This window comes from Agelaius tricolor, unplaced genomic scaffold, assembly GCF_023055355.1.
Source record: "Agelaius tricolor isolate 1412-34295 unplaced genomic scaffold, bAgeTri1.0.p SCAF_6, whole genome shotgun sequence".
NCBI classification, from domain to species: domain Eukaryota; kingdom Metazoa; phylum Chordata; class Aves; order Passeriformes; family Icteridae; genus Agelaius; species Agelaius tricolor.
Window position 1 is genome coordinate 37,873,708 of NW_027269266.1, and position 21,437 is coordinate 37,895,144.

Here is a 21,437-nt window from a genome sequence, read left to right on the forward strand (position 1 = left end):
GATGGTCAGCATGGCTTCAACAAGGACAAGTCCTTCCTGACCATAGTGACCTTCTATGAGCGACTGACTACATCAGTAGACAATGGAAGGACAACAAATGTCATTCATCAAGAGTTCTGAAAAGCCTTTGGCATGGTTTCCCAAAACAGTAATTAATGAGTGGACTGCTAAATGGATAAGAAATTGATTGGATGCTTTCATCCAGAGGGTAGTGATCAATGGCTCAAAGTCCCAATGGACACCAGTGACAAATAGTGTCCCTCAGGGATCCATACTGGGACCAGTGTTATTTAATATATACATTAATGACATAAATGGAGGGATCAGTCTAAATAAATTGCAGATGACACCAAGCTGAGGGGTGCAGTTGGCACACCTGGAGGATGGGATGCCATCCAGAGAGACCTGGATAAGCTCAAGAAATGGCCCATGGGAATCTCACTCAGTTTAACAAGACCAAGAGCAAGGTGCTGCACCTGGGTCAGGGCAGCCCCTGGTACCAACAGAGGCTGGGAATGAACAGATGGAGAGCAGCCCTGAAGAGAAGGACTCAGGGGTGCTGGTGGATGAGAGGACATGACCCAGCCATGGGCACTCACAGCACAGAAAGCCAAATGGCTCCTGGGCTGTGTCCAAAGCAGCATGGGCAGCAGGGTGAGGAAGGGGATTCTACCCCTCTGCTTCCCTCTGGTGAGACTCCACCTGGAGTGCCACATCCAGCTCTGGGGTCCCAGCACAGGAAGGTCATCAACCTCATGGAGTGAGTCCAGAGAATTACCAACAAGATGATCAGAGGGATGGAGCACCTCTCCTGTTAGGGGGAGCCTGAGAGAATTTGGTTTATTCAGCCTGGAGAAGAGAAGGCTCTAGGGTGAACTAATAGTGGCTTTCCAGTACCTGAAGGGAGCCCCTGAAAAAGATGGAGAAGGACTTTTAATAACAACACATAGTGACTGGAAAAGGGGCAATGGTTTCAAAGTGGAAAAGGGTAGGTTTAGATAAGATATTAGGAAAAAAATCTTTACTGTGAGGGTGGTGAGGTACTGGAACAGGTCATTCATCCCTGGGAGTGTTTAAGGTCAAGATGGATGAGACTGTGAGCAACCTGGTCTAGAGAAAGGCCCCCCTGCGGGGGGGGGGGGGGGGGGGGGGGGGGGTGTTGAAAATAGATTATATTTAAGATCCTTTTCAATCCAGTACATTCTGTGATTCAATGATTTCACACAACAGTATAATAATGCAATAATTTCCTAGCTTCTAAGAATGATAACCAACACGCAGGAATCTGAAACCTTCTCAGAGTTTCAGTAAAGAAATGCTTCTCAGGTACATCTTGAGAAATTGTCTCCAAGCAAAGCAGTTCTACTTAATAATTGTAGGTTTGTCTTTATCCTCCAACATGATATTGTTCACAGTGAGATCTCAATGAACAATCCTTTTCTCTTTATGCAAATAATGAAGAGCTAGACAAAGCTTAAAAACAAACAGAAAGAGCCTCACAAAGATTCTTAACTACAACCTAAATAAAGACATATTAAATTCACAGCTATGTATTAGTGATTGATGTAATAAGCATTACTTCATCATTTTTTAGCCTAAAAACATGGTGCTACTAATTACAGGTAGGAAAATCCTGGCAAAAAGAATGGACGCCCTTACTCAGATAAATAAATGCCATATTCTGTCTTCTGTAAACTGTTGTTGCTTTTCCTTGAAATAGTGAAACTGGTCTCCCAATGGCACCCCCTCCATGAGATCCATCACTATATACAACCTGTCATCTCATAAAAGAAATTAATAGAATACTGTATTTATAAAGAAATAATTTTTAAATAGAGTATTTGAGGTTAAAATGTATTTTAAAAGCTGTTATTTTTTAGTCTTTAAAAATTGTATTTGTACAGATAGATACACCTTCATCTCATTCCACTCTTTTTTGGTTTTGTTTTTCCTCAGTTTATGTCAGGAACTATAAGGAAACCCCTGCCTGATAATCACTCAGCAGGCAGGTGTATGTAGGTAATTCTTTATCGAAAAGAAAATTAAAACAATATGGCTGGCAATCTGTATCATTCACTCTACTACTCACCATAGCTTTTCTCCCTATTTAGCATTTCAATTGTACACTTTGGATCTTTAGAGGAGAATAATGATGCTTGCTACATGTTTACATTGCATCTAGTTTTACTAATAGATAAACAAATACAAAAACTATTTCTTTTTTTTTTTTTTTTTTCAATTTTAAAGGAATATAGGCCTGTTTGAACTTGTAGCAGCTCTGGAAGAAAGATTATTGCTCAAATTTGACATGCTCCTGCCAACCTGTAAATCGTTTTGTTATATATTTCTATTTCTTCATTATGTACAATGTGATAATTCTGTGCATTTATACTCACTTTCCAAGGTTCTGTAATACCATACAACATTTGGATGATAAAGCTACAATGAGGAAAGAAATGCAGATGCTAAGAATAAATTAACTGACGGCACAGTACTTAAAATATTTAGCTACACGTAGGAAGGAAGGATATAACAAAGATTCCACAAACTTGTCTAGGAACTCCAGTGCACCTTCCTCCACTGTTACCCCAAATGCAGAGAAATGTTGCACATTACTAGAGTAATCAGCAGGAAAATAGGGTACTATTCCTGGCTAAACACCCCCAGCTCCCTCAACCACTGCTCATAGGACTTGTGCTCCAGACCCTCCACCAGCCCCACTCCCCTTCTCTGCACCAGCTCAAAAACCTCAATGCCCCTCTTGTAGAGAGAGGCTCAGAACTAAAGACAAGATTTAAGGTGCTGCCTCAGCAGTGCCGAGCACAGGGGGACAATCGCTGCCCTGGTCCTGCTGGCCACACTGTGCTGATAGAGGCCAGGATGTCTTTGGCCTTCTTGGGCACACTGCGGGCTCATGTTCAGGCAGCTGCCAACCAGCATCCCCAGGTCTCCTTTTCCACCAGGCAGCTTCCCACATGAGAACTCACAGTCAGAAATTAAGAATGCCAGCATATCAAATTAGAGTTCATGAGAAACACCTGCCCTTTGATGATGGTTAAATCAGAGACAATATTTTTGACACTGCTATCTCCGTCATTTTTGTCCTTTCCAAATGCTGGATTGTGTAAATTGACTTCTTTCATTGCCAGGAGATGTTGTCCGTTATGCTTTCTAACCTATAACCAAGGTAAAGCTTTGCACAATAAATATAGGATGGGAACAGGAAGAATGGTATTATGGCTACCAGATTAGTTATCAGAGTCCAAAATTTTCTCACAGAATATGTAATCATTGCTTTTTTTTGTGTATGATGTGATTAGTAGAAGAACTACAATACAACAGTACAGGTTAGCAGTACACTTCTGAACTTGCACAGTATTTGAAGCAATATTATCTGTGCCCAGTGTTGCCTTTCAGATGAAAAATGCTTGAATTTTTGTGGTTTTACATAGATTGATTAGCCTTTGCAATAGACAAATGCTGCTAGTGGAAAGGAATTAAGAGAAAATAAGGTAGGAAACCTAAGAGATACTCTGGTCAATCGTAAAAGTACAACATAGAACAAACAAAATCACAGCAAACACTAACAACAAGCTCAGATCCACAAAGGTCTTTTTGCACCTACATTTTCCAACTAAAATTCAAAAGACAGTTGTGCCTAGAACAGGTATTAGACCCTCTCCATGAAGCTTCTCCTCAAGTCTGTAAAATAATAGCAAAAAAAAGGTTGGCCTTATATACACTTCCAAAAGCTCCACTGCCAAGGTACTCTAAAATTGCATCATTGCCTACATGATTTGTGGGTGCCTTATTCTGATTCATGTTCTCAGTACTTTCAGCAATTTGCTTCAATACATCCTCCTAGTCATAAATTACATGACAAATAAATGAATTTAAAATATTTCATGCCTTTCTTGTGCTAAGAATACGCAAGAATACAACTTCTTAAAACTATGAAGGTTTACGGTTTTTACTTACCTTTAAAACAGCTACTGACAGGTGGCTAATATGTATGCTTTGATGCAACTCATCTTTAGCTCTATTTGTCAAGACTCAATGATATAGCAGATTTATAGCTGAGCAAACAAAGACAGTCATGAATTAAGATCACTAAGGTAGCATGGCAGAAGGAAGATGAAAATTTCATCATTGAAAACACACACAATGGGGCAGTAGAGAAACGACACAAGCACTGCAAATATTCTAAGAAAAATATCTGTGAAACTCAAAAAGGATATTCCCATACCTGCAACTCTATTTCATACCAGTAACATTTTCAAAGGCAATGCAGGTAGCAGTATGAGAAGCTGAACAAGGTTTCATAAACTTCTTGTCCAAAACAGACTTAGTTTTCATATGTGATCATTAAGTCCATTATTAATTCATACAGCTTCATGTTCAACCCAACCACAGCTGCTTGGTAGCTCTTGTAAGTTATTTCCAACACATTCTGCTGGAATCTAAAAACCTCAATGGGCATAAATTAAGCTCCTTACAGTTGCGTGAGGCAACTATGCTGAGCATATGCTCCAGTTTGTTAGACTACATGTTAGTTCCATATACTTACCCACCAGGAAGGTTTGTATTTATCTCATGCTGAAGATGAAGGGCACTATAAAATCTCCGTGCAGTAGAAAGGCACCTACTGTACTGAATCTGCCCTCCAATTCAATCTAGAAGAACTGTGCTGAGAAAGATAACACTGGAATGATTTTTTTTTTTTTTTTTTTTTTTTTTTTTTTTTTTTTTTGGTGGAAACGCCTTTCTTTGCTATCCAAGCACACCTACCTGATTAGCTAGTGGAGTAGCTATATACACATTTTAGGGGCTCTGTCAGAACAAAGACCACGTGAGAGGCAGGATCATTAATGCATTCAGCTGTGCTAAGGACTTTGTCAACTAGAGCAGTAGCAGCTGTGCTCATCCCTTGTTGGAATCCTGGATGCAGAGAATTTTAAACTTTCTGTGCTTAACGGCACAGACTCGCTAGAGAGCACTGCATTTGACGTGAGGCTGTGGAGAAGACTTCCAAATTTGATTAACAGCACTAGATTACAGGTGTATAGTTGGTTGGAAGTGTGCAATATCACAGGGTGGAAAATTTAGTTTGGGGTTTTAGAATATAGTACTAAATATGAAGCAAGATGGAGATTTTAGGGTGGAGGCAGGTTGTTCTTCTTCACCTTCTTCTTCATGGGTTTGGGTGGTATTTTGTAATTGGACAGAAAAGTCCACATTGCGGGCTTTGAGGGATCAGTTATTGGGTTGAAAAGGAAAATAATCTAGGTGTCATTTCTTAATTGGATAGTTTAGTCTTAAAAGACATTGCAACAAGAGATAGTTAGCCATTTTGTGCCTTCTAATGAAAGGCTGCAGGACTCATGGTTGTGAGGCTGTTACAGTGATAAAAACAATAAATACCTGAGTCTGAACATGAAATACTGTCTCAAGTGCCTTCAATCCCGACCTTGACAGAGGTGGAAAATACAGAGTATCCACAATCCCTGAACCCCTGAGCACTACATTCCCATATCTTAGAGAGACACTCACCACCGCACAGAGCCTGAGAAAAGCTACCAGGTAATTAATTAATTACTACTGATGACCTTTAGCCTAAGTTGACTCCAACCAGTACATTTACAGGGATAATGACATGCAAAACCAAGAGGCATTCTATGCTTATTTGGCCTATATTTATTCTACACTTAAATTTTTCTCTATTTTATACACTGCCTTCATGTATATTATTTAACATCCACAGAAAAATGCTCCAGAAATAAACAGATATTAGTAGAGTGTCAAGTCTAGGGCAAGTTTCAATGAAGATCAAAGCTCTATAAAGGTCTGATGATAGACAGCCTGAAAAAGTAGAGGAAAGATTATCACAAGAAAAATATTGACTTTCCTTTACACTATATGAGGTGCCAGAAACAAAGTAAATCAGAACAGAAATTGAGTCTCTATTTAACTTTCAGTTCCTGGGCTATTGTTTTGGTGTAAGGGTTCCCCTTTAAATATGATTTTTTTCTACTGTACTTCAAAATAAAATTTAATCCATAAAAAAATTCTCAGGGACTTTTGGGGCTTTCATTGTACAATGATAATAAAGGGAGTTACCTGTAATAAACTGGCTTTTTCAGCACTCCTTTCTTTGATAAAATTAGCTTTGCTATTGTATATATGGCATTTGCCTGGAAACAGAAAGAGGTCAGCATTAATAACGCCCCTTTGCATGCAAACCACAAATAAAAATCAATGTTCAGATAAATCAGAAGCTAATAGCAATGGACATGTTCTCAACATCCTATTGCACACCTAAAATATAAGCTTAAACGTGTATAAGAATTAAATCATTGTTACATTTAAACCGATACCACAAAGAGAGCCTGTGAACAGATAAAGAAGAAATGCCTCTATCTCTATAGGTGAAGGAAATTGCAGCAATAGATCTCCTGTCATCATGTGGCACCATATTTTGAATTGTCAGGAACAAAATTCAAGTCTTAATAAAAATAAATTGGAGAAACGCCAAAAGCAATAGCTTGAGATGTCTGTCCACACCTCCAGAATTTTGTGAAAACCATACTGAATTCAGCTTCCATTTTCATGCAACCATGTATCCTCCACTATTCTATCCACTTGGTATGTCTGATAGGTGGGCACTGGCAGATTTAGTTGGAGTACTGCTCCCAGTTACTTGACAAGGTCCCTGATGGACGCTACTCTCCTCTTTACCAGACTTGAAGGGAATATGTGTCAGCTCTGCAGAGGCCCTTCTGCAGTTTCTGACGTTTTCTTCTTCTGTTCAGGAAGACAGAATTAAGCTTAGACCATGGTTAAGCTTAGGTTTTGGGCTGTGCAGTAGAGCCATTGAGTCAAACACATTCTGTCTGCTACCAGAATTACTGCAGACTGTTGCCAAGGCTGTGACAAGGACAGACAGACAGGTAGAGAGCAGCTACAGCAGAAGCAAAAGTTCCCAAGAGTCCTTTGACAGCAATGATATAAACCTTTACAGGTTACTCAGATTGACCTCCTTGGCACATAACTGAAAAAGCTGCACACCTTTTTCCTCTGTTTTTAACCCAAGTGAGTTGCTTCACCTTGCTCAATATGCAACTCTCAAAGTTATATTAGCAAAAAGAAAGAAGTAGGATTTAAAATTACTCTAGTGGTATTGGAGGCTGGGACTCCAGTTGAAATGAACATGCTTGAGGCTATGTCCTGATTTGAAAGGGAAATGTTGGCTGACATTTAAACAAATGGAGAGGTCTGTGTCTTTTAACATAATGAGCAGAAGAAGTTAAGTTTGAAACACCTTTTCCAGCTCTGCACATTGTACCATGAATTTTAAAGTGATTTACTGACACAACAGTCACCATGCACTGCTGGGGCAATGCAGAAAACCTCTCTGTTAAAACCATTTAATTTAAACAAGTGATATTTTATTTTACTGAAATCAGTCTCAGCATAAAATAAATCATTATATTGTTTAGATAAAAGTTGTCTAAATCAGTACAGTTTATTGTCAATTCTAGTGGGGAAAAATAATATTTTTTTCTAGACTTACTTTCCTTTATTTTCTCTTAACCAATGGTTTTGAAATATTCACACACTTCTTTCCTGTTCATATTTAAGGTTCTTGTTCTCTTGGTTCCTCCAGGAATACTTCTAGTTGGGTTTTAAGCTAACTTGAAGGTTTTGATTTAACATTTATAGTTTAACAGCTGGCTACAGCTTTTAGCTGATATTAATGCCCTTAATATTTATATCTTTGACCAGGTCTGGAATACAGCCAGGGATTTTAAGAATGGTTTATCCCTGGAGACAGAATGCCAGGAAGTTCTCTCAGAAATACCACACTCTTACGAAAAGAGAAAAAGTTTGTGAAACAGCAACATGTCAATTTTCAGCTGCATAGTTTTTTTGTAATAAACATCAATAAATTCAGAATTTGCATTTCCCAGTTTATACTGTGATTACTTTTATTTACTATCCTATTTTGAATATGACAAAAGCATGGTAAGAGATGCCAAAATGAACCTTGTCTGAATAAAGCTGTTTATTCTTCCAGACACCAATGTTGATAACCTTTGTGTCTATGTCTCTGTGTGTAAAATGATAAAGAAACAAAAGTACTAAAGAGGCATATTTCCAATCTCTTAAATTATGACAACAAAGAACAACAATTAAGTGAAATTATAAACTATAATGCCTTACTTTACTGAATAAAATCTTCCTACCTGTACAACCTGGTAAGCATTAGTCTCATTGACCACTAGTTCAGTAATTGCAGCACAATTAGCTAGAATAAAAATCCAGAAGTAACATTTAGGGCCATTTGACTTTATTGAGAAATCTCCTCCAAAAGGAATTTTCTCCATAACTACAAATGAATCCTCACCTGAATACAAGTCATTAAAATACCACTTTGAAATCATATGATTCATATTGATATTTCATAGAAAATTTAAATAGTGAAGAAAAATATGATCAAATAATTTCATGCTAAACACAAAACTAACTAACTAACTAACTAACTAAATAAATAAATAAATAACTTTTTTGTCACTCTTTTTACAGGTGAAGAAATAGATATGATTCCCAGATTCTTAATACTTTATGCTTTGCTTCCTTCTAACAAAAGTATACTTTTTGAAAATAAGTGCTGGTATCACTCATTTGAAAATAAACAAATCCATTTGATGCTCCTACTCCCTAAAGCAGGTATAATTATTTACAAATTTGTAGTATTTAAATCCTTTTGCACAAGTGTATGTAAAGACATAACAGAGTATTAGACCTTATAAACCTACCTGCTTGAAGTGAGAAAGTATTTTCTTGTATCTCATCAGGACTCAGCCCATCTGACAAATGAAGATACTGGATTCTCCCTGCTGCATTTGCACTAGATAAACTTCCAACTGAAGAGCTTGATACAAGAGTCAGATACAAGACTTCTTTCCCTGAAAGAAAAAGCAAAACAAAAAAAAAAAATCAAGTTGCAGTGTTAAAAATGGCTTAATATGTCTTTGTTAACCATTCCCAACGTTCTGAAAATTTGTATGTTTTCACTAAATTAGCTAATACACTTTGAAAAAGCAAACAAGCCTTTAAACAGAAAATTCCTTTACCATGTTCATCAATTATATCCACAATTCTAGCTCACTAAATAGGTGTCTGATTAATTGGAAAACTAAACAGACAGTAATGCCATATTTATGACTTATTAATTATTTAGTTTATACATTAAAAATATGAAAAACACCTTAGGATAACAATGAAATACAAAAGGCTGGAGAAATATTGCTTATTCATTATGTTCTAAATAGTCTTTTAAATTTTGCTGGCATCACATACAGCTGAACAAGCCAAAGATGCTATTTGATAAAACAGGGCTTGGTCAAATATATCTCAAAAGAACAAATAGTCTTGTACAATTGCCACAATGCTGAGGACTGAAAACCTACTCCTGTAACATATGAAGGAGCTGCTTGATTCTACCCCAGATCCAAATTTCCACACTAGTCTCAGGATTTTCAAAAACCTGTACCAGAATCCAAACTATACTCCATAGAAGTCTGATGTGATCAGAATGGAGCAAACTGAGCAAGACTGGAACTCCTTCATTCATTTTTATTTACTCTTTGACTCATGACTCTGCACAAAGGAGTCATAGCAACTCTGTTGTGAACCAAAAAAAACAAATCAGTAAGAAATTTCAACAATAACTCCATCATTACTTTGTGATGTCAGGTAGAAAAGGGGGAAAAGGCACAGGAAGTTTAAAAACGAACAGAGATTTCCTATTAAAAAAAAAAAAAAAAAAACCAGTTAAAGAAAACAAAGTCACTGCAACCCAGTTAAAGTCAACCAGGCATCCCCAGCTAGGATGGGAGGTGGCCAAGTGGGCTGCAGCCATCTGTGCTACCATCTTCTTATTAATGACATTAGTAGTACAAGTAGCACTGACTGCATGAATTTGTAAAGTCCATCTGTGGAACTCAAATAGCCTAGTTCCACAGATAACACAAAAATGCATCATTCTTCTCTAGTATAGTTTGAATATTATATTTAGAAAGTGATTGGAGATATAACTTAAAAGGTTTATATAAGACTTTCATTAAATGCAATGAAGGTGGACTTCACATAGAAAATATGGTTAAGGATATCCATTTCCACTTTAAGCAAAAAAGCTCCATTTGTGTTTAATGAAACATGGGAATTTAGATTCACATCTGAATTTAAAATTATCCTTAACTGGCATTGAACTTCATCATCTTCTTGTCTACATTCAAATTCTAACTTTTACATCTAACTTCTGATTTACATATAACCCAGAATTTTCGAACACAGAAACTAAAGAAAACCTTTTCATATATTAATTTTGTCTATTCTTAGTCACATATAAGGTCACTTATATGTGTGAAATAGTTAAGCATGAAATTTTAAAAACCTCTTCAGAATTTTAAAGGTGATAAGTGATGTATTATCAAATTTGAAAGTCTTTCTGTTTCTCACTGAAATTCAGTAATGCTTTGCTAGCAGTCTTAGCTGAGATGATTAAACAATTGAAGGAACATTGATGATTTTCTGATGAAGAGGATGTGGAATCTGACTCAGCCTCTGGCATAGACTACAGCAGCTCTAGGTCCTGCAATTTCACTCATTCATATTGAGCATCCCAGGAACTGTCAGGGCCCAGCATGCTTTCCCGTCTAACCACTCAGGTCTGCCAGGAGCAAGGAAGAGATGGATCAAGAAAAGTGATTGCAATCACTTTATGATAACATTGTAACTCATTTGCAACTGGAGGCCAACAGTGGAGAGAGAGAAGATGGATTACAATGAAACTGCTGGAAAAGATTTTGCTATATCAGGATGTGACTGAAAAAACTCAGGTTTCAGAATTTGACCTTGGGTATATTCAAGTGCCACATTTTCTAATTCCTCTAAATACATGCATCCTTAAATAAAAAAGTCAAAATTTATTTTAACACAATTAATCCACACAAAAAGTCTCACCTGTTAGAAAATCATATTCAAGTAATATCACCAGCAAGTTCTCAACAATCACACTTATCTCCTCCCTACATTCTGGACTACAAATTGATTATTCCTGACATTTATATCAGATGAAATTATATGAAAAACACATATTGCTCTTTAGACTCCTTCTTTGTGCATTGGATGAATTATTTTTCCCCCAAGTCTTAAGTAATAAGATCAACTTGTGCACACAAGCACTTAAAGCCACAAATATATGCTGGATCAATAGTAACAGTGCAACAATTTTCCAGTTCTCCCAGTACAAAAAAAAAGTAAATGTGAATGCATAAAAGTAAAGACAACTATATTTTGTCTCTTACTGATAATTAAGCAAATGGAGTGCATTTTTAAAAACAACCACAATTTCTATGAAGATTTGTAATATAGCTCAAACTCATTCTTGCCCAGTCCAAATGTAACACAAAATCCTACATTCCATTCAGTGAAGAAAGTTAAATGGAAGTTGAAAATGTATGCATAACATCATTTAAATTAACACAGATAGTAAAAACAAATTAAACTGAATCAGAGTTTTGGGAAGTCTGGGAGACAGCAGATCAATAACAGCAGTTTTTCTTCTATAATACCATTATAGATGAAAGTTGCTCTGTCCCCCTTTTTTGCTCCTTTTTTCTCTTTTAATCTTTATTTACCACTAATTAATGAGAAGAGGGCACATATACATGGATTTGACTGTATGACTTTATTATTTACTACACTGAACAATATTCTACCTGATTATTGTGAGGCACTGCTATATTAAGCTGAGGACAGAAGATTTTTATATGCAGGAAGTCAACAGGAATTCAAGAATCCTGCATGAGGATTGAAAAAACAGATTCTGTGATTCCAGTATTGCAGACCCACCCACATGAACAAGAAGTCTGCTGCAAGGACCAAAGTTTCTATTTAGTTTCTATTGCTTCAATATAAAATTAAGAACATTTAAGTTTTCCTCATAAAGAGCAGTTTTAATATTCTGTCAAGAGAAAACATTAAAAAGCTTTTGTTATTTATGGCACATTAAGTTGAACCTACCATTCTACTAAGCTAGTCAGAGCAAGGAGGGCACCAAAAAACACATAACTGTCTCTGGCAGATAATAAATTTACTAAGGTCTGGAAAAAAAAATGAAAAAAAGGTAAGTAAATGTGTGATTGTGTGTAAATATAAAGTCTATTACTTTATTTTACAACTCAGAAACATATAGAAATATTTAATGAAAAGTAAAAATTCAGGTACCAAGTCCTTACACAATATGTTAAAAGTCTTAGGTACATTTAAAGTACAATTAAATATACACCTAAAATCTTAGAATACACCCAGTAGGACAAGCAAGGATGTTTCTTCTCAAACTACAATTAGTATCTCTTTGACTGCTAAAATGTCTCTATTACACCAGTGTAAAAATTTGGTTTTGTGTAACACTTCAGAACACTAACTCAGGCCTCCTGAAGTAAAAGTTAATATTCAGCTTATATTTAAACAGCACAGTAATTTAAGGCCCTGTCTGTATTTCTGTTCATGATTAACATCTAAGTAAACTCTGTATTTGTCTAGATTCTCTAAAAATAGGTTGTCTGCTACTATACGATCACAATTGCCTTTGTTTTTCTGCAGCATGATAGAATCATGAAACCCTAGTTATACTGATTTTGATCTCAACTGTATCTGAGTTTAGCCACAAACCAGCAATAGTCAAGTACAGATTCTTAGACTGATGGTAATATATAGCAAGGGATGTCTGGGTTGACACAGAATATTTAGACACAGAACACTTTACAAGTGAAAAACCACAGCAGAAATTTGTGCAAGAAAATTTTAAAATATATTTACATTTTAAAAATATATAAAACTATTTGAATCACAGTAAGGTGTAGCTCAGGACAGTGTATACAGGAGCACTACTTTTTATAGAACAAATGTTTAGTCCAAATGTTTACAATCTGTTTATCTCAAACAGCCAATAATCATACATCAGACCAATTAACTTACAGAGAAGAACTTCTTTTTATGATACTATTAATACATCTGTAAAACACAGAGATTATCTTACCTTACAAGACTGACAAGGTAAGGAATTTTTTCCCACCTAGGTCAAATCTGTAAAGCATGCGCTATTTTATTAAGTAGCTAATTAAATAAAATTAACAATTTTATAAAGCACTTGCTTTATGTGCTCCACTTGTTATAACTGATTCTCTTTGATTTCTAACAGCAGCAAGCTTTTGGAAAATATCTATGGAACAAAGGAAGACACACAAAATGACTCTTCTCACTAATATTTTTATTTTTATTTTTAGTCAGATAACTTCTTTGTATAACTTCTTTGAACCATAACTAGCACGATTTACTCTTTTATTTCAATGCATAAAAAGATACTAATTTCTTAAAGAAATATTACTTATGTAGAAAAACAAGCTGCTCCCTTCTACAGGAATTTTAGCTTTTACTCATGTGATGATGCCTACAGTAAATATACTACTGTCTTACTTAATGACAACCTGAAGTATTTTAAACATTTTAAGCCTCATACAAAAAGTTGTGGGTAGCATTATGATTTCTGTTATCAGCTACTGCACCTACATGTCATGTTGACCAACTTGTCTACATTGTGCTGCTCTTCTCTGTAATTAAGATAATCATTTGCTACTGTTTCCATACACTACAAGAAGGGGAGGAAAAATAAAGGATACCATTAAGGCAAAAAAGTTTGCAGACTTCATAAACCTAGACTGCTCTTCACAGGTAGAGCCTGTAGGTGGTGCATCTGTTTCATGAAAAAAAATTCTGTAATGCAATAGTAGTGCAGCCACAAGGTTTAAACCTGTTTCAACATTTTAAAAAGAAATTATCAGTATGCTTCTCCCTTTGAAAAGTCATTTGCTACAGTGCAGGGTGACTTTGCTCATCTCCCTTCAAAAGTCTACAATTTCTTTTGACTGAACCAATTGCGTTGACTTTTCTAATTCTTCTCCCACTTCAGGAGGCATTTCTTAAGTCTCCTAACTAGAAATTCTAGATGAATGCACCTAGATTATAGGACAGTTGTTTTGAAAACTAGTGAAAAAACACACACCAACTTCTCATGTGAAAGCAGAGAAACAGACTCACTTCTTTCCATAAAAAAAGAATATCTGTACACTGCTTTTTACAGTATATAGCATTTTAATCATAATAAACTGACAGGCAACATAATGGACAAAGGTACTTTGAGGAATTCTACCTGACCTAGATTTTCAATTCCGCCCAGGCTGTGGAGCATTTTCTACAGGAAAATTAAAAAAAAAAAAAAAGTTCAGAATTACTTATAATAAGTAGATAAATAAAAGCACAGAGGTGGAATGTTAAAGGTTCTTAAACTGGAGCTTTCAGTTTCCTTTAGTAAATACATAATGGGAATTTTACATATCTTTATGATAAAGTCAAATACCAAATCTAGGGCTCAGAGCAATGACCGAGCCATCTGTTACGGAGGTTTACAGTTTCCTTGTTAGGGTCAGCAACAACAGACACGACATAAGGAACAACAGAAATTGAGCAAGTTATACAGTAATGGTTTAAAACCACCCTTGAAATCAGTTTGTTTGCAATTCCCATTCTCACATACAGAAATATAGATACACACATGTACGTGTGCATTCCTAAGAACAAATATTTTTATACACAAGCACCAACACAACTGTACACGTGACATTTACAAGCATCCCCTTATCCAAGCAAGAAACATTTTGACATACTGACCTGGTAGCATGGATCTCTTATTAATAATCTCAGGCAGATTAATAAGATCTAAGAAAATGCATTCATGGAGCTTGAATAACCCATTGCCTGTAAATTAAATATTCAAAACATAAACCAAATGCAATTTTAAAAGTGTTTAAATAATTAAATAAAACAGTTTGATTCAGGATCAATTGACTAGATGATTAGTGAGCTACAACAATTGTTCAAAATACTATACCATAGAACTTTTAATACCATTTATACTGAAACACAGTGGCAGCTATAAATAAATTTATTACATTATATGAGCATTACCAGCCATCACTTATTATCATTGGACTTTTTATTATCATTGGATGAGGGAAAGTACATGCTCATCTGTAAGAACAAACTAACTGTGCTTTGATATAAACTTTTAGTTGTTGAATTGAGGCCCAAAAGAGCAAAGTAAATGAGAAACTACAGAGCAAACTTCAGGGCACAAAATACACTTATGCAAAAATATGGGTGCTACAGAAGTAAAAATAGCTATATTTAAAATATTCTTTTGAATTATCATAATCTATCCTGGCTTTTAAAAACTCAAATTGTATTATGCTAGAAATAAATTGTTATTTAGTTCAAATGTTCTTGAAATAGGATTGTATTTTGATATAGAACTTCCTCCTTTATATTTCTCCACATGATTCACCAGCATAAGACATGGCAGAAAATACAAATCAGATTTGCAGAAAGTGTCCAGGGGCAGTAATCCTGCATAAAACACCAGTAATGGAATCACTATTTCCATTGCCTGTTGAAAGTATATATCCCCATTTCCCTATTTAAAATAAACCTAAAATTAGACATCTTTGCCATGCATTTTTTGTTGCTGTTTTAACTGAGAGGAAAAATTTGTTTGGATAGGTTTCTTGGAAACAGAAAAAGTGTATGGGTCATAGCAGTTCTCTTCCCATTTCATCATTTGCAGTTGGGAATGACGCCAACAGCTAAAAATAATTCCATAAAAATAAATGTTTTACAAATAGATGCTAACAAACTCTCAGCCCTTTTATGCCAATATTCTGCCCTAGTAATACCATTTATCATTATGAGTCCATAATTGGCTACTTCAGAACAGCACAAAACTTTCATGGAAAGAAAACAGCAACCATATACCTGCATGCAAAATTTGTAGGTCAGATTTTAAAGTGGCCTGAAGATATTACCATGGTCGATAGTCACTACCTGAGCCTGATTAATATTTGAGAGCCCCTTCTACTACAGTTACACTTACAACACACATTACTAGACACACCAGGGTATATCCAGCTTATCTACATATCTACTAATTTATGCTGGTTTCACCAACCTTGCCTGGGTGCTTTCATTCTTAATACAAGAGGCTTATTTTGCCATATCACTATCACAAAGAACACCAAAGAAAACCAAAATATAGGCCAAGTATGTCACAATGTATAAACAGAACTTGGGAAATCACAGTGTAAGCTGTTCTTGGATTTCTGGCAAATGAAGCTAAGCCACTGACCTCCCACTGGTGAGTACTGAGTTCACATGTGAAAAAGAGGTACCAGATTTAAAAATCACTTAAATAATCTGTTTTAAACTCACTGTCATTTAGATAATCAAAGAAGACACCCCTAGTTACCCAGTTGGTTGTGAATAAAGGTTCTAAGGAGACCATGTGGTGTTTTTAGATTCCTCTAGTAGTAATATATTAATACCTTTAAATGCTCTAGCATTCCATCTTTAAACTTCTGTACCACTTAAGGGTTTTTTAGAAAATGCATTTGGGCTTTAAAAAGGAAAATACAATAAACTGCAAAGGAGTATAGTAAAAAAATCCTGGAAAATACATTTTTTCCCCTGAAAATATCTTTCTCTGCCCCCTCTATTTTTGTAAGGTCCTGTACTTATTCCTCACATAAATGAGAGCAGCATAAGAAAAAGTATTACCCTTTCCAAACCTGTCATACACAGAAATACAAATAAACACAAACAAGTGGCATCAACTCATCTGAATTTTATGGAAACCACAGGCCTTTCACCATAAAGGCAGCAGACCATAAAATACAAACAGAATCAGTACAATAAATTAGAGAAGCAAATCACAGATTACAGACATCATATACAGATGAATGATCAAGAAAACATAGCAGTTAGAATTTTGGTCATCCAAGTTTTGTCATATACCCAGTCCTGTGTTCTTCTGTCCCACTAACCTGGGCATGGCTCCTCAAAGCCAATACACAAGTGGTTAATTAAAACAACCACAAGTGCTGCTGGTAATTCCCACAGAAAGGTGTGTTGTAGCAATATGGGATATTATCCATGCATCTTGCTTCTTCATGGAAGGCAAGAAAGTAGCCTGCCTTCTTGGTTATGAATGTGTTTCATATACTGATCTGCAGGTAAATCTGTCCTTAACTAAAGTTGTAAAGATATCTTGAAACAGCTGATGCTTGGGATGCTTGCTAAAATTTCTCTCATTCTTGTAGGTCACACTAAAAAGAAAGAAAAAAAGAAAAATGGTGAATTACAAATTAACTTGCCACAAGACAGTTTTGCTCTGCTACAACTTAACATTAGCAACAAAAACTAAGAAATGTCATACCAGCAGTTACCACAGAATAACACGATTTCAGATTGCCAGACATTAACAGTCTGTCTCATGCATAATTTGGGACTATCAGAATGGTATAACTTTTCCAAATAAAGAAAAGATCACATTTTAAATGAGTTTATTAACTCTCACTAGTATACTCTGCTGAGTGGGAAAGGTTGAAACTTACAAAAGCAGGAACATAAACAGGTTTAAAAATTAGAAGTACGTAATTCTCATCTCAAATACTGGATTAACATGAAAAGTACAAGTAAATAGTACATTTGTAAAAATACAAATGCCTTCAATACCTCAACAAGGTGATACCCTTAGATACATAAAGGTATCTCTCGTTCAGGGATATGAGAGTGTCATCATCAGCTTTAAATTATTTTTACCTAAATTTCTCAAGCTCAACAGCTTCTGTTGATTCTTGGCATTGACCATTGGACTGCTGTTCATCGCCTTTGACATTTTGCCAAGTTCTTGTCACAGTGGTTTGACCACTTTCAATATACATAGCTGGAAGCTAAAGAGGGAAGGGATAGTAGTCATGAGGCAAATGCTGCAATTTAAGTTTTCTGAGAATATTATCATGCCAAAGTACATTTTCTCAAGTTCTGACTTGAACTTTGGACCTACAACTTGCCATTCTAGAATACACACACCTCCTCTGGAAAACAACACTGACGTGGAGGAAAACGGATGCAAAGCAAGACTGAAAAACAAGTACTGAGAGGTAAGTAAAAGGTGAAGAAGGACATCTTTTTTAAATTTATGATATCAAAGCTTGACAAAATCTGCAACACATGCTCGTTATCTGTGTTTCTTACCTGTCCCAACTCCACAACTGCACAGCCTTCACATTCTTTTTAGGTTGTACAACTCACATGTTTCAGCTTTCTGCTCAGAAGCAATTCCAGGCCTCTAACCAGGTAGAAAGTGCATAACTCCTACCTCACATGGATGAATCCTTTAGTCATTCTGTCATATCTTTTTACAGAATTGAAAGGGAGAAAATGTTCTGTGATTCCAAAGACTCACACCCAAAATCATGTGTTGGTTTTCTTTGCTTCAAATGGCAAATACAAGCTTTACTAAGTGAGCTGAGGTGAAGGAGATTTGACTTTCTCCTGTAAGTTGGTATTTAAGCCCTGGATATTTTTAGCTGAGGTGTTATTCTTCAAAGACAAATTGTTTAAGGTTAAAATGCCGATCTTATTTTATATTCTGTACCACTCTCCCCCATGCTGTTACTCACACATCTTTAAGCCTACCTTCGTGTGACATTGTGAAAGGGCACAGAGGAAAAAAAATCTGCTATGCTACTTTAATATATGCAACAATAGCTGGATAAAACCTGCTCAAGATACAAAATAAAGCAATTTTAATTTTTTCCTGTTAAAATAAAAAATATGGTATAGTAGAATGGGAAATGGATCAGTTTCGTTCTTTTACCCATTCTAAATGTGATTTGTGCCACATGGAAAGTCTAATGTTGCCAAGAAAAAAGAGACAAGATGAAAGACATCTTCTATTCAAGACTTTGCTAACATGTTTTATTCACTATAGTACTTAATGTTCTAAGCATATGCCAGAAACCATAATCACCATAAATTATAATTCTAAAGCACATTTAATAACAGTTATTGAAAAATACCTGTTAGTTCCTTGACTGAACACTTAAGAGAGACTGAAGCCTTTTTAGATCAGAATAATCCCTAGGAAAAAAACACAACAGTGTGTGTTAATAGTTACATAAAAGTATTTCCATAAGTGTAAAAAAGGTCAACAAGCAACAATGCTACTGACAGAAAATAAAGTTTTCTAGCGTTGCCTGGTGTCCACTTTTGCGTACAGAAGAATTCACAGCTTCTCCAGAATGCCTTAAGTCAACATAGGTGTAAATAAACTTTGTGACCAGAGTAACAGTTGTCATGTTTATACTGCACTTCAAATTGAAGCATTCTGCTTTGGCAGCCAGTGTAAATTCCACACGAGTCCCACTGAAGTTCAAAGTAAAACATCAGATACTACACCTCATAGAGATCCCAGGAGGCTTTTGTTTTTAGTGCTTTTTCTGTGCTCTTCAACTTTTTGTCCTGATCAGGCATTGTGTATCATTATTATCATGATGGGGTTAAAAACTCTTTTCCTTAAAAGCAAAGTAGATACAGAGAATTATATCACTGCAGCAAAAGGAACACATGTTTACTTACAGAATCAACCAATACTGGTTTTAGGAAAAAAAAAAAACAAACAACTTTGCCATTTTCTCAACATGAAGCCTTGGACATTATATCAGGATATCCTTCGAAATTCCAGATATTAATAAGAAAGCTTTTAACTTAACATACAGAAACCTTGGTTTTCCAACACATGCATAGACAATACTGTCTTGCTCTTTCATGTATTTTTTCATTATGACTTTTCCTTTTATTTCATCTTCTTGCCATTATTTCTCTCTGTGAATTGGCTGCTTATGTTAGAGCAATGCTTACAGGCTAACATCAAGGTTGTCAACAACAAGCTGTTGTCCAGGCAACAGAGAATTTATAGTTATTTTATCCAAATAAACAAGTCAAATGAAGGGTAGAAAAAGGAGGTATCTGACAAAAAAATGAGATGCATACAGTGAGTTGAGAGATGTGATTCTCTCCCTCTCCTTGACTCTCCTGAGACCCCACCTGGACTACTGCATGCAGCTCTGGGGCTCCCATCAGCACAATAGGGACCTGCTGGAGTGAGTCCAGAGGGCTACAAAGAGGATCAGAGGGCTGGAGCACCTCTCCTGTGCTGAGAGAAGCTGAGGGGGGGGGGGGGGGGGGGGGGGGTTGTTTGGCCTGGAGAAAAGAAGGCTCCAAGGGAGATATCCAGCAGCAGCCCACTGCCTAAAGGGGCCTACAAAAGAGTTGGAAAGGGACTTTTTACATGGGTATGTGGTGTTAGGACAAGGGGATGATGACTTTATACCAAAAAAAGTCAGGTTTAGATTATATATCAGGAGGAAATTCTTTACTGTGAGGGTGATGAGGTACCAGAACAGGTTGCCCAGAGAAGCTGTGGACATCCCTGGAAGTGTCCAAGGTCAAGCTGGATGGGGCTGTGATCAATCTGCTATATAGTGACAGGTACCTCTGCCATGGCAGAGACTTGGAACTCGATGATCTTAAGGTCTCTTCCAACCTCAACCATTCTGTGAATCTATGACCACACAGTCTGTCAAAGAATAACAGAAATTTTCAGCAGTTTTGAATCTTGGCCTTCTCAATGTCTTATACCAAACCTACCTGCTTTCCTTGCAGTGGGACACACAGCTTCTTTCCAGATGAGCAGATCTGTATGGCATGGCCTCATCAGGGCCATTAGCACACATTAAATCCCTGCGTAAAAACATTCAATCTGTAGGTCTGACTTCCCATAAAAGCCCTGACCTACTCGCTTTCACAGTACACAACACCTGTTCACTGAAAATCTTCTAAAGCCCTAGAAAAATACAGAAAGACGTAGAAAGAGGATATTCAAGAGGAATCTCTTGCTGCAACAAAAGCAACTATATTGATATAGATCCTTCTCTGAGTGGAAAAAAAAAAAAGAATGGTCAGGCACAGGCTGGGGCTGTAGAATTACCCTGGAGAATTACATACAGCTGTAGCATAATGGTAGAGCACTTTCAATTTAAAAGCCATAGATATAATACTGCTGTCTGATCCTTTCCACCTATTTTACTGTTCACTAAACATGGACTCTTTGGATGTTCCCTTTGGTGTGTCCTTAAGAGGATTTTCTGTATCAAACCTGATGGCCTCCTTTTCTTGCTGTGCAGTGTTGAATTCCTCTGCTACTGATTTTTACTTCTCCTCCTCGTAAAGGCAAAGAAGAAGAAGAAAACTGGTCATGAAACAAAAGCATTGTAAACTACCAGAAGCTGCTCCTTCCCAATGAACATCAGAGTCATTCTTCCAGTTATACAATCTCACATCACAGAACTACCCAAAATGCAACTATTGACAGTATGAACTCATGCACTGTATTAAATCCCTCTCAGAAATGGCCTGTA

At 36.3% G+C, this 21,437-nt stretch overlaps 1 protein-coding gene across 1 annotated transcript in view; it reads right to left on the minus strand.

Annotated features, from left to right (window-relative positions):
• The window catches only part of NEK10 (NIMA related kinase 10), an 82,338-nt gene extending 62,380 nt beyond the window's left edge, over positions 1-19,958 (minus strand). Inside the window, 23 exon segments of the mRNA XM_071429910.1 lie at positions 1,367-1,473; positions 1,660-1,781; positions 2,397-2,439; positions 3,039-3,176; positions 3,733-3,861; positions 6,118-6,155; positions 6,158-6,191; positions 8,244-8,305; positions 8,817-8,934; positions 8,936-8,966; positions 9,471-9,693; positions 11,020-11,102; positions 12,088-12,167; positions 13,221-13,288; positions 13,636-13,714; positions 14,276-14,317; positions 14,794-14,838; positions 14,841-14,883; positions 17,184-17,279; positions 17,776-17,906; positions 19,038-19,098; positions 19,417-19,445; positions 19,447-19,958. Of these exon segments, the coding sequence (XP_071286011.1) occupies positions 1,367-1,473; positions 1,660-1,781; positions 2,397-2,439; positions 3,039-3,176; positions 3,733-3,861; positions 6,118-6,155; positions 6,158-6,191; positions 8,244-8,305; positions 8,817-8,934; positions 8,936-8,966; positions 9,471-9,693; positions 11,020-11,102; positions 12,088-12,167; positions 13,221-13,288; positions 13,636-13,714; positions 14,276-14,317; positions 14,794-14,838; positions 14,841-14,883; positions 17,184-17,279; positions 17,776-17,906; positions 19,038-19,098; positions 19,417-19,445; positions 19,447-19,491 (1,847 nt within the window). The 5' untranslated portion in view covers positions 19,492-19,958.
• Between the last annotated feature and the right edge of the window lie 1,479 nt (positions 19,959-21,437).